At 51.0% G+C, this 12,368-nt stretch overlaps 1 protein-coding gene across 8 annotated transcripts in view; it reads left to right on the top strand.

Annotated features, from left to right (window-relative positions):
- Window positions 1–12,368, top strand: part of PTK2 (protein tyrosine kinase 2) — a 253,318-nt gene that overhangs the window by 220,272 nt on the left and 20,678 nt on the right. For all 8 annotated transcript variants that reach the window (XM_039232967.1, XM_039232971.1, XM_039232974.1 and 5 more), the window contains 3 exons: window positions 1,703–1,789; window positions 5,303–5,440; window positions 6,202–6,333. In XM_039232967.1, coding sequence (XP_039088898.1) covers window positions 1,703–1,789; window positions 5,303–5,440; window positions 6,202–6,333 — 357 coding nt within the window. The remainder of the gene's footprint in view (window positions 1–1,702; window positions 1,790–5,302; window positions 5,441–6,201; window positions 6,334–12,368) is intronic.

Raw genomic sequence — 12,368 nt, forward strand, 5'->3', positions numbered from 1 at the left:
GAAAGCGCGTTAGCTCGGTGCACACGGGCCCCACTGCTCCACACTGACCGTGCAAATCCTGCTTGGAGCCTCCCTCCTATGGCTCTCTGCCCCTCCCCACTTGTGCTTTCTCTCCCTCAAAATAAATAAACTTAAAAAACAAAATGAGTGTTTCCATTCAAATATCCTAGTACAGAGATAGTCGAACTGTTTTTGTCTTTACCTCTCTTTCACTACTTGTTCCAATGAAATCTTTAAAAATATAAATCTGAAGAGTAGTCTGTCAGGCTTCATGGAGCAGGCTGTAGAAGCTGCCTCCCTAGAGCACAGAGTAAAGCCTGTGACGCCCCCTCGATGACCCTTCCCTGCTTCCGGAGTCTTGGGAATCCATCCTCATATTTGGTTAGGTTTGGGGTCAACCGCATGTGGGCCACTGGAATGTAGGCTTGTGGGATGAGGAAGCATTTCCACCCACGGAGACGTAACAGGCCCACAGTAGCAGGGCTTGGGCAGGTTCAGAGGTAGCTGGGTCGTGTTACAGGGGACAGCTGGGGACTTGGATGTTAAAGACTCAGAAGACGGGGCGGAGCTCCCCAGGCTGAGGCAGGAGGCGTCTGGGCAGTGGGACCGGCATGAACAACGCCATGGGGTGAAGAGAGGTTCCTTGACACCGACCTGACTCGAGCAAAGCGTGTGCTCCTCCAGGACGATGTGTATCCATGGGAAGAGATGCAGGCTCTCAGACGTTTCTTTCCTCCCCTAGGCTCGCTGGCACCTAACTCCCATCTCCTTTTATTCTGGTCTTCATTCAGCTGGCGAATAAGGACTCTCTTCAGTCCCTCAGGTTTAGAAGACTTCATGGATTGATCTTCTATTTCAGGCTAAACCACTCTTTTGCTATGAACTTTAAAGTCTCGTATGTCACAGATTGAGAATTTTAGAGCTGGGAGTGACTTCACAGTCCCTCTAGCTCGACCCCTGTTTGATGGATGCAGAAGCCACTCGGCTCACTGGGCTGCGTGCACAGTCACACAGCTGGGGAGCAGCCGGCTCAGCCCCTGCTCCAGAAGCCCCCTGATCTGCACTCCCTGGGGTCCCGTGGGGCCGCACAGCTGACCGGCTGCTGCTAGCGCTCCCTTGGGTCTACTCGCACCCTTTGCCCACCGTCCAGTCAGACTTCGTTCTGTTGCTGAGTTACAAGAGTTCCTGAAGTTTCTGGGTCTGACTCTCCGATTAGCAGATACTTTCTTAGATTCTGCGGGCTGCCTCTCCTTCTTGGTGGCGTCATTGGCAACACTAAAGCTTTTCATTGTGGCCAAGTGCAGTTTATCCTTTTGTTCTCTCTTGATTGAGATACTGGTGTCCTATTGAGGAAACCAGTGCCCCCCCCCACCGCCCCCTCCGGGCACAGAGATATGCCTGTTCTCCTCTAAAACCTTTTCCAAAAGCTTCCATTTAGATCCATGATCCATTTGGAGTTCATCTTGTGTGTATTGTGGGGAAGGGATCTGGCTTTGCTGTTCCACGTGGCGATGTCCCGCTGTCCCAGACCTTGCCGGGACAGACTCTTTCCCCGCTCGACGTGCCTTGACACCCTTGGTCTTTCTTTACAACGAAAGGCTTTTGGAGAAAGCCTTTTTTTTTCCTGTTCTTTTCAGTAAAACAGATTTAACAAAATTATCAAAATATTCATTCACATGATACCTTTCTGATTTGTTCGCAGCCCAGCAGACCTGGTTACCCTAGTCCAAGGTCGAGCGAAGGATTTTATCCCAGCCCACAGCACGTGGTGCAGACCAATCATTACCAGGTATGCCAGTCACTAGAGATGTAAGATGCACTCTCATTGTTCATGTTTGGGGTAGGGAGGTACGTTACATAGATTTGTTTTTTTATTTCTGTGCTTATGAGTAGGATTTGGGACGCAGAGAACTAAGAAAGTACTCAGCCTAATAACCATCTAAGTGGATGTCGTGTTGACACCCCAGAGCGGCTGTCCTGCCCCACGTCCTCGGCCCCACCCCTTTCCTCTGCTCTGGCGAGGAGCAGGCCAAGCCTGGTGGTCCCACTATGCAGAACTAGTAATGAGCTGGGCCGTTTTTCTGGAAGGCAAGAATAACATTCACATTTACCTTGAAAACTAGACAGGATTCCATATGGACAGGTGTGGAAAGATAGTCAGACTTACAGGCAAAGATCTTACACAAATTGGGAAAAACTATTTATTCTTGAAAGAAAAGGACCAGAAGCAGAGGCAGTAATGTTTTTGTTTTCGAGGGAAGAGTATTTGCTCTTTGGAGGTATCCCTGACTCCGTTCTGACGGAGGTGGACAGCAGGCTCCCCGTGCCACACCGGCATAGAGAACACGTCCGTGGCCCTGGAAGGCCCCTCCCCTGCCCCGTGTCACCTGCTGCCCAGTGCAGCCACCCTCGTACTGTTAGGAGAGATTGGTGTGGCCTGTTCTTGACTTTGAGATAAACGGACAAAACAGGGTGTCCTCCTTGACTGGGTGTGGTGTCCATGCATTGAGGACGTCACTAATTCACTCCTTTTTAGTGCTGGGGAATATTCCATTGTGTGACTGGACCACAGATTGTTTACCTGTAATAATGTCATTTGGGTAACAGGCCAAATCACTTCTAGGAAATAAAACCCTCTCTTATAATTGGTATCGGCTGTGGCTTTACTGTGGCCGTGCCTGCTATGTGACTGCACCAGATACTCGTAGCCAGCTGGCTGGGTTAGCTGTGATAAGGGGCCTCTGATAAGAAGTGTTGGCTGGAGAAGCATCTAGACACTAAACAAACAGTGGGTGTCTGTCTGGGGAGAGGGAGTTGCCTTAACTGCCGTCTCCCCTGACTCCTCTGTCTCTCAGGGAGCAAACCGAAGCCTGATTACCCTGCTGCCTCCACTCAGATGAAAGCACTTTTATTCCTTTACATGCCTCTCAACTAGGATTCAAATCCCAGCTCTTGGGTCAGATGGACAACCCTCTCCCCTCCCCAGTGCAGAGCTGACAGCCAGTGTGGGTGCGGCTGTCCCCAGCTGGAAGGTCGCTGCTACGGGGAACACGGGAAGTGGGTGTGCTGTGGGCTCTTGACCTACTTGACTGCCTCTAGACCCCCGCGTACAGATTCTGACGGGGGCCCAGGAGCCTTCTGTTGTTGCCAGGTGATCTGCCACAGGACTCACGGCCCTGTTTTGGGAGACCCTTTCCTGAGACCCCCACTTGCCTTGGGGGGGTGAACCACTGGGTTCCCCGGGACAGCTCCTCATGCTGCAGGCTGGCAGTGACCGCCCCATGCCCTCAGCCCTTGAGGGAGGAGCTCTTGGGCGCCTCCGTCACCATAAGTGTGGGTTAAGGGTTGCCCGGCCATGGCTCATCGCGGTGGGGACTAGGACAGCGCTCAGAGCAGCCAGAGGGGTGGGGGTGGCCTGAGGAGAGAAGACAGTCACCGAGCAGGGACTGGACCCCACACTTGTTGAGAGAAAAACGTGACCGCACCTGCTGACAAGAGAGAGTGGGCACGCGGTCAGGGCCCTGGGCCATGTGGCTTCCACCTGGGGCCCTGGCTTACACTGCTCAGTGGCTGCCGCCCCCTGGAGTGGCTGCCCATGAGAACGGACACTTGTCTCCATTTGACATGCCTATGGCTGTGTGTAGAACAGAGTAAGGATTCAGTGGAGAAATTAAAATACTCATATTCTCATTGAACAAATGAATGATTAACTCTCCCAAGCCCCAGGTTTCTTTATCCTGCAAATGAGAATTGTAATAGGGTGTTGCCTGGTGCTATTTCATGTTCCTTCTAGCCTAAAATGCTCATTGGGTCCTTTCACATCGCTGGTGTGATGGCCACAGAATACTTCACATCTCTTGGGCAAATTCCTAAAAGTTCTCTGGCAGTAGTGTGTCCCTTCCAACCAAAAATAGTGATAGGACACTTTATGTTGGGTGGAATTTTTTTATTAACATATTCCCATTCAAGGGGGAACCTGGGGGACTCAGTCGGTTAAGCATCCAATTTTGGCTCAGGTCATGATCTCACGGTTCGTGAGTTCAAGCCCTGCATCAGGCTCCACAGTGTCAGTGCAGAGCCTGCTTCAGACCCTGTGTCCCTCCTCTCTCTGCCCCTCCCCTTCTCCCTCTCCCTCAAAAAATAAACATTTAAAAAAGTATTTTCATTTAAGTAAACTGTGAGAACTATTTGTTCATCTTACTTGAAAGTTCATTAGTTGTCAGTATGCAATTTGGGAATAAATCCATGCCTAGAGACCTAACAAATGCACAGAATCTTTGCTGAAGAATGTGTTGATATCTGGAAATATGGATTTGATGGTGCTTGATCTTATTAAAAACTTAACTGACAAGGCGCCTGGGTGGCTCAGTCAGTTAAGCATCTCACTTCAGCTCAGGTCATGATCTCCTGAATCGAGAGTTTGAGCCCTGCATCGGGCTCCTTGCTGACAGCTCAGAGCCTGGAGCCTGTTTCAGATTCTGTGTTTCCCTCTCTCTGCCCCTCCCCTGCTCATTCTCTATCTCTCTCTCCTTCAAAAATAAATAAACATTAAAAAAAAAAAAAAAACTGACAACTCCAGCCACGCAGTACTAGTCTAGTGAGTTATGGGAACAAATACTGCTCTGTACCCTCTTTTTCTCGTGACCGACAGAGGGAACTGTATAAAGACACCCTTGCGTTTCCCTTCTGCCCTGAAGTGTTCTCCACTGAACCTGAGCCCCCCCTCTGGGCGCCGACTCTGCTCCCCCCCAGCCCTGGCTCAGGAGGAAGAGGCGCTCCCTCGGGGAGGTGCATGTGCAGAGCCGCCTTCATGGTCCCTGCTGCTTCTGCATCCAGGGTGCAGAATTTCCGGTTTCCTGTATGTGTTTGATTTAGTTTTCAACGTGGCCTTTTTGGGACTTTAGTTGACAATCCGCTTCCTTGCCTCTACCAGCTGCCAGAGGCCACGGCCCCTCCCCCGCCTTTAAACCCTGGAGTGCCGAGCCTCTCTGAGCGCTCCTCAGAAGCTACATCTCCCCTCCTCTCCCCCCGCACTTGTCAGGAACCTGCCCGCCCCTATTCCATTAGGTCCGCTCGGGTAACCCAGGGTAGTCTCCGCACTTCAAGATTCCTCATTCACGATCCCGCGTGTGAAGTCCCTTTGCCGTGTGAAACGCCACAACCACAGGTTCTGGGGACCTGGATGTGGACGTCTCAGGCCCCACCGTCCCGTTTCCACAGTGTTCTTTGTCATCTTGGCTGCTTGCTTGCATGCAGAGAGCACAACTGTGTCAGAACGTGACCCGCTGCCCCACATTCGCAGGTATCTGGCTATCCCGGCTCGCATGGGATTACAGCCATGGCCGGCAGCATCTACCCGGGTCAGGCATCTCTTTTGGACCAGACGGACTCGTGGAATCACAGACCACAGGAGATCTCAATGTGGCAGCCCAACATGGAGGTAAATGGGACGTGTTGGGCTTTCGTTCGTTAGCACGAAGCTTTGCTCAAAAGTTCCCTTTATTCCTGAATCCTGAGTTGTTTATTTTGGTGACCTAACTCTGAGATCAGGGTGCTCTAACTGCTCCAGTCCTTCCTAGTTCTGTGACTCCTTTTTACTAGAACAACGAGATGCCGTCATCATTAGCCCACCCATCTGAAAGGCAGTGCACCAGCCTGAACGTAATTAGAGTGTGCGTGAGGCATATCCCAAGAAGGAGCAGGGGACAGAGGCTGCCGCTCCGTGGGCAGGTTAACTGGTCAACCAGGAACCACTCGTGCAACAGTAGATGTCGTTTCTGGGACCCCAGCACACCCGCCGTCGCTGCCTGCGCCCTTGCCCTTGGAGTGAGCATGTTTAATGATTGCTCAGTACACCACTGCATGTGTGCGGAGTGTAACCCTCCTAGTCCACCTCCAGACTGCTTTCACCCTTTCACCGTAGCCGGTGGTGTGTTCTCTGCACATTCCTTGGATAGTTTCTTTAGAATAAATCCCTGCAGGTAGAGCTGTGGGCTGAACAACTTTGTACTCGTTAAAGATGCTTGGCAGGCGGTAATATGCCGCCTCCAAGAAAATCGCTCCCACAAGCAGAGTATAAGAGACCCTCTTTCCCCCACCCTTCCTTTTCATTTCGTTGTTTTGGAAACACACACAAAACAGTATAATTACCCTAAATGGGCCCCCAAGAGAGGACGCGCTCTTTTATTTGCCTCCCGCTAGGACTCTGCAGCCCTGGACCTGCGAGGGATTGGGCAGGCATTGCCGACCCACCTGATGGAGGAGCGGCTGATCCGACAGCAGCAGGAGATGGAGGAAGACCAGCGCTGGCTCGAGAAAGAGGAGAGATTCCTGGTAATTGTGTTTCTGGCAATTCTGGTGGTTCCTATTTCTTGCGTCTGAGACCCTCTGGCAGAGTCTGCTGTGTTGCAGATGATTGGAACAGTACATCTTTTTAAAAACCAGAGAGTTTGTTTTACATCTGGTCCCCTAACACTTGCAATAATGGGTTATTTGCTTTTCTTGGATTATTTTTTCCAGCCAGGTTTCTAAGATGTTAGTGGTGGCTCGTGGGCTCAGAAGTGTGGGCATTCCTATGGTCTTTGCAGAAGCCACTCCCCCCTTCAGTGTCGGCTCACATGTAAGAGCCTGCATCTTGCTGCTGTAGGATGTGTGACCCGACAGCGGAGAACCCAGGCTTTGCCTTCCTGGCGCCCCTCCTCTCGTGCCCTCTACCCTCCCCCACATGTCTGGATAAACCAAATGATGGCCACCTCAGACATCTCCTGGTGCAGAGAAGAAATGGAGGGGCAGAGTGGTCTCAGTGTGTCCCTTGACACAAGGGCCCTTTGGACTTGGGGCCCCATGCCACCCACTTCCATGCTCTGAGCCTCAGAACCCACTCCCGCGTCCCCTGCACGGCTGGTTCTGTCTTCAGGAGTAACCTGGAAAGGATGGCTGAGCAGAGTCAGGACCGTTTGCACAAATCCTCAAGTTGGTACCTTTCCCTGGTCGGGGCACAGCCAGTCCCTCATGCTTTGATTGAGTAAACAGTCGCTGAAGCCAAGTCTGAGTTCCACCGTAAGCCAAGGGACCAGACACCAACCAGGGGGTACGGCTCTTACATTGCTTACTGTCTTCCAAGCACTGGAACATGTAAATCACCAAGTAATGGTGCTAGGGGAGTGACTTCATCCGTATCCGGCAGCGTTCGTCAGCATCACTTACACGTGGCTTTCAGTTGTTTGAAAGTGTAGTTTACAATTAAACAAAGCGGCCTATGCACTCTGCTTCAGTGAAGCCCAGTTTCACTGCTGGAGAGGCCAGTGCCTCGAGCGCAGGCCGTACTGGTGCTTCCCTCAGCACGCCTGTCGGGCCGGAGCGCACGGGGGCTCGGGGACATCAGACACATGCCACCCTCCACCGCTGCCAGTCAGGACAGATGCGGTGCTGCTCAGCACACACCCTGTGGCGCTTCAGATCGTACGTGCCGTCCACCATGTGCCATCCGCCCCCTGATGTATTCCTCATGTGGGAAGTCGGCCAGTCTGCCCAGCCACCCCGTGAGGAGGAGGCAGGTCCAAAATCCTTTACCTGAAATTCTAGAAGGTTTTATGTCCTTCAGAATCCAGTATTGTTGCCCTGTCGAAAGCTAACGTCGTGGTGCACATGCCATGGGTAAACAGCAAAACACAGACGTTCACCTTAATGGGTATAGATAAGACTTCACATCCGTTCAGATCACCTTTTGCCATGAAATTAGCTTGCTTCAAATGTCAAAAAAAATTTTTTACCAGTCTTCGGTGCTCATTAGATTTTGGAAATGAGGATAAAGGAATGTGAACCCGCCTGTGACACCCTCATTTTATAGCATGGGAGATTTCTCGAGGTCACCCAGCTAGTGTGTGGCCGAGCCCTGAGTCAACCGAGAACCCTCAGCGCACGCGAGGCCACATCGTGCTGGCAGAGTTTTAACACTTCGCTTGCCGGGCACTCTTCTGTATGTACGTTTACAGCGAGCCGTAGGAGATGATAGGCAAGATGTGGGCCTCACTTCTGAACAAAAGTTTCGTGCTATAAAAAATCTAAATTATTTAAGTTCAAGTGTATCTTGACAGAAGGCAAGCTGCAGACAGCGGTGATTGTTCAGTGGGGAAATCTGAGTAAATCAGTTTGGACATGGAAAGAGCCCGGCTGTTCCCTAGCGTGTCTTAAACTTCTGTCCAGACAGCTTGTTTTCTTGTGTTGATTTGTATTTTAAAAAGTCACCATTACCGATTCTCCAGACTAGACTTGCTGTGTGTAAATACCACCGTCTCGTGTACGACTGACCACGAGTGAGCAAGGTTTGCTCAGGGTTGCAGAGCGTCAGCCCATGCTGCCCTCCTGGGATGCACCGGGGGCTCACGGGGACACCGTGGGTACTTGGAGGGGCCGGGGATGGTGCCAGAGTCCAGATGTGTTGAGCCAAGGCTGCAAGATCCATTGGAATTGGCAAAATAGACAAGATCAGGAAATCCCTTCCAGCAGCAGGAAGGAGCTTGAGTCACAACATGGGTCAGGAGACTGTTCTCAGAACCCCCACCCAGGCCGGATGTGACCCCAGCTTAGGCAGCGGAAGCAGCCAACGGGTTTGCCGCTGGCTTGGGTTTGCCGCTGGCTTGGGCTCCCGAGCGGCTCCAGGTGTTTATATTCGAGGGTCAGGACCCAGCTGATGAGTGTGGGCATTTTCTCAGCATTGAGACCATGCACACACGATGACCAAGCAGACCTGGAGCGTGCGGTCGGCTGAGCTCTGTTAAATGTGTGAGTCGTGTAACCCACACCCACGTGGACATCTCTGAGATGCCATGTGGCTCCCAGGTTCTGTTCAGAGCCCATCTCTGAGGCTGTATGAGATGCCCCCCGGGGCCCCCCCTGGTCAGTGCTCTGCCTCACCTGCCTGACGGCCCAAGTTCTGGGACATCTCCACGGTCAGGGCCCCCGCCTTTGTACCCTCACCTTTTACTTCACCTGTGTCACTTTGGTGACTTAACTTTGTGTCTCACTTCCCTTATTAGCTTACTGCCCATCTACTCAGAGCTCCTGCCACTGCTGTAACAGGGTCTCATTTTCACTGAGCTCATTGGCTCTATATTTTCTGTGTGCATATGCAGTTCATTGTTAAGACACTTGTGTTTTCCAGTATTTATCACATGAACTCTGACCAATTTCTGTGGGTTTTCTGCATACATAGCTATCCCTTTTCCCCCCATTTTTTAGGTGTAATTGACACTTGTCACTTGTTGGAAAGCATATTCTTTCTCCATTTTCAGTATTTGTTACATACGTCATAGTTCTATTAGGGGTGCTCTTGAGGCACCCTTACCAATTTTTATACTAACTAGTCCTGACCTGCTTTTATTTGTAAAAATGTTGTCTGTAATAGTTTTTCTACTAAGTATACCGTTGGCTCTGTATTTTAAATATATTATTTTTTTAAAAAAAACTTGAGGGGCACCTGGGTGGCTCAGTTGGTTAAGCGTCTGACTTCGGTTCAGGTCATGATCTCACGGTTCATGGGTTTGAGCCCCGTGTCGGGCTCTGTGCTGACAGCTCAGAGCCTGTTTCAGATTCTGTGTCTCCCTCTCTCTCTGCCCCTCCCCTGCTCACGCTGCCTCTCTCTCTCAGAAATAAATAAAACATTTTTTAAAAGTTAAAACATAAAAAAATTTAAAAAAAACTTGAGGGGCACCTGGGTGGCTCAGTTAGTTAAGCATCTGATTTCAGCTCAGGTCAGTTTGTGGGTTCGAGCCCCACATTGGGCTCTGTGCTGATAGCCTGGAGCCTGTTTCTGTTTGGTTGTCTCCGTCTCCCCCTCTCTCTGCCCCTCCCCCACTCATGCTCTGTCTCTCTCACAAATAATAAACAACAAAAAAAAAACTTGTAAGGAGTTTAACATGATGAACAATGGTGAGACCTTTTGCTTGGGTTTGAGCTAGCCATGCGTTCCAGAGTTCAATCCCTACTTAAGGCATAATTGATCATTATTTTGTTTTTAAGTTTGTTTATTTTGAGATCGCATGCGCAGGGGAGGGGCAGAGAGAGAGAATCCCAAGCAGGCTCCATGCTATCAGCACAAAGCCCAACAGGGGTCTCAAACTCACAAACCATGAAATCATGACCTGAGCCAAAATCAAGTGTCAGAAGCTTAACTGACAAAGCCACCCAGGTGCCCCAAGGCATAATTGATCATTCTTTTAAGGTCGTGGCATCTTCATTAGTGTTCTGGTAGAGTTTAGCATTGCTGTCCAGAAGTGAGAAGGACTTATTGTCATTGTTGGCTTCAGGGCCAAATCAGTACTAGTGTCACAGGTGAGTTGGATATTCCCTACCCCATCTTTGAATAGGTGTTTGTCAGGTAGGCATTGTAGGCTGTAGGGGTGAGGGCAAGTGTGTGGTCAGAACAGGGGCCTCCTTCTAACGGGAGTAACAGGCGGAAACAGGAAAGCCAGGAGAAGGGGGTGATATAAATGTCAGCGTCACTGCTCCCTGCCTACCACAGCAGTATTTCTAAAATCTGACCCTCGCATTCTGACTCAGAATCTACCAGTGGCTACCACAGGATGACTGCCCAGGGTCCACCAGACCTGTGAGCTGTCCCTCCATTCGTCTTGTCCTCAAGGTCCAGCCTCCTCGCTCAGCCCGACTGTGACAGAGAGGACTGGGCACAGGAGGGGAGGTCCAGAGGGAGGACATGTGGGGAAGAACATTCCAGGGAGAGAGCACACCAAGCTCAAGGTCCCAAGGGCGAAGGGGCCAAGTATGTCTGAGCACCGAAAGACCACTGCGGTGGGCAGAGCACAGCAGATAAGCAGAGACAGACAGTGCAGGGCCCCTTAGGCCATGGCCGGCTAGCAGGAGCCCCGGGTGGGAAAATAGCACATGGTGCCATGGCACTCAGAGTGATCGCTCCTGTCCCTGAGGCTCTAGAAGGCGATATTAGAAAGAATCTAGACTCTGGAGTCAGCCACATGAGAATTAAAAATCCTGGTTATTATTTATTAATCTGTAAAATAATCATAACATGCTCTATCAGTGTGGGTAATACTTTTCTCCCAGGGCTGGCTTGAGGATTAAACGCGTAGCATGTACACAGTGAGAGAAGAAGGGAATGCACATTAATATCTCAGCGGGCTTCTCGCTCAGTGCGTGCTCCGTGGCAGCTGTGAGACTCTGAAATCCCAGGTTGAATCCTTCAGACCACACAAGGCTCCGGAAGACAGTCCCAGAACAGCTTCTGGCCGCCCCCGACCAAAAACGAAGAGAATAGGTCGAGTGGGAGATTTGAGCCACTCAAGGGGACTCTGCAAAGGACCATTGCAGACGTCACTGTCACCCGGGGGTGGAATGCGCTTTGATTGGCTTTACTTGTCATAAATAACCCTTAATTCCTATTTGCTGTTGGCAGATCTCCCACAAGTAGGCTATTTTTAGCAGCTGCCTGACAAGGCCCAAGTGTCCCTCCCAGGATATGGAGCCCAGGGCGGGAGGCAGCCGTGTAGGCCTCTTAGATCTCGGCCGTCTCCCCCAGGCTTCTCCAATGCTCAGGGACGGAGGGTCTGTGTCTGGTTTTTTTTCCTAAACCATGGTAGGCCTGATACTTTTATAAAATAAAATAAAAAACAATTACTAGCGAAGAGAAAGAAATTTAAATATGCAGAATATAAGCCAAGCTTGTTTATATGAACTCCAATAGACCTAAAAATTACTATTTCAAATTTGCTCTAGAAATTTTTAAAAATACTTGGCTTCTGTTTCTGTCTCATCATGGCCTGGCGACAAATCCCTGACCCTCCCAGGTCCTTGGGCAGTGTTGGGCACAGCACCGCCGCACCCTTCCGTGGGGTCAGCTTGAGCCCCTGGGTAAGGAGCCATATTCTTCTTTGAGAGATTAACTCCAAACTGGCTTCGTCAGTGATGTTGCCCAAATGTTTTCTAATAGATAAGAATCAACAGGTATCGATTGAAATCTTCTGCTCTTAGGACTTACACCCTCGTGCATGGTTACTGCTGTTAAACACAGCTGCTTCCTCTCCTCGCGGGCTCAGGGGGTCGGGGCTCCTCACGTTGCCCCGCTTGTCCCCGGCCACCCAGCCCTGACCTACAGCACTAGGTCCTCGCGGCGGGCCCTCTCCCCGTCCAGCCGGCCGCCTGCCTGAGGCGGCCCGGTGCCCGCAGGAGCCCTCGCAGGCGGGCCGGACAGAGCCCCCAGCCTCGTCAGCCCGTTCGGAGGGCTTCCTTTCCTACCGGGCGCCGCTTAAGGAGAGACTGACTCTGTCACTCGCTTGTCTTCTCTAACACGGCGCCGTGCTAAACATAGGAGCTTAATTTTAAAACGAGAAAGGCCT

Source organism: Hyaena hyaena, unplaced genomic scaffold (assembly GCF_003009895.1).
Source record: "Hyaena hyaena isolate Hyena2069 unplaced genomic scaffold, ASM300989v1 scaffold_69, whole genome shotgun sequence".
Lineage (NCBI taxonomy): Eukaryota > Metazoa > Chordata > Mammalia > Carnivora > Hyaenidae > Hyaena > Hyaena hyaena.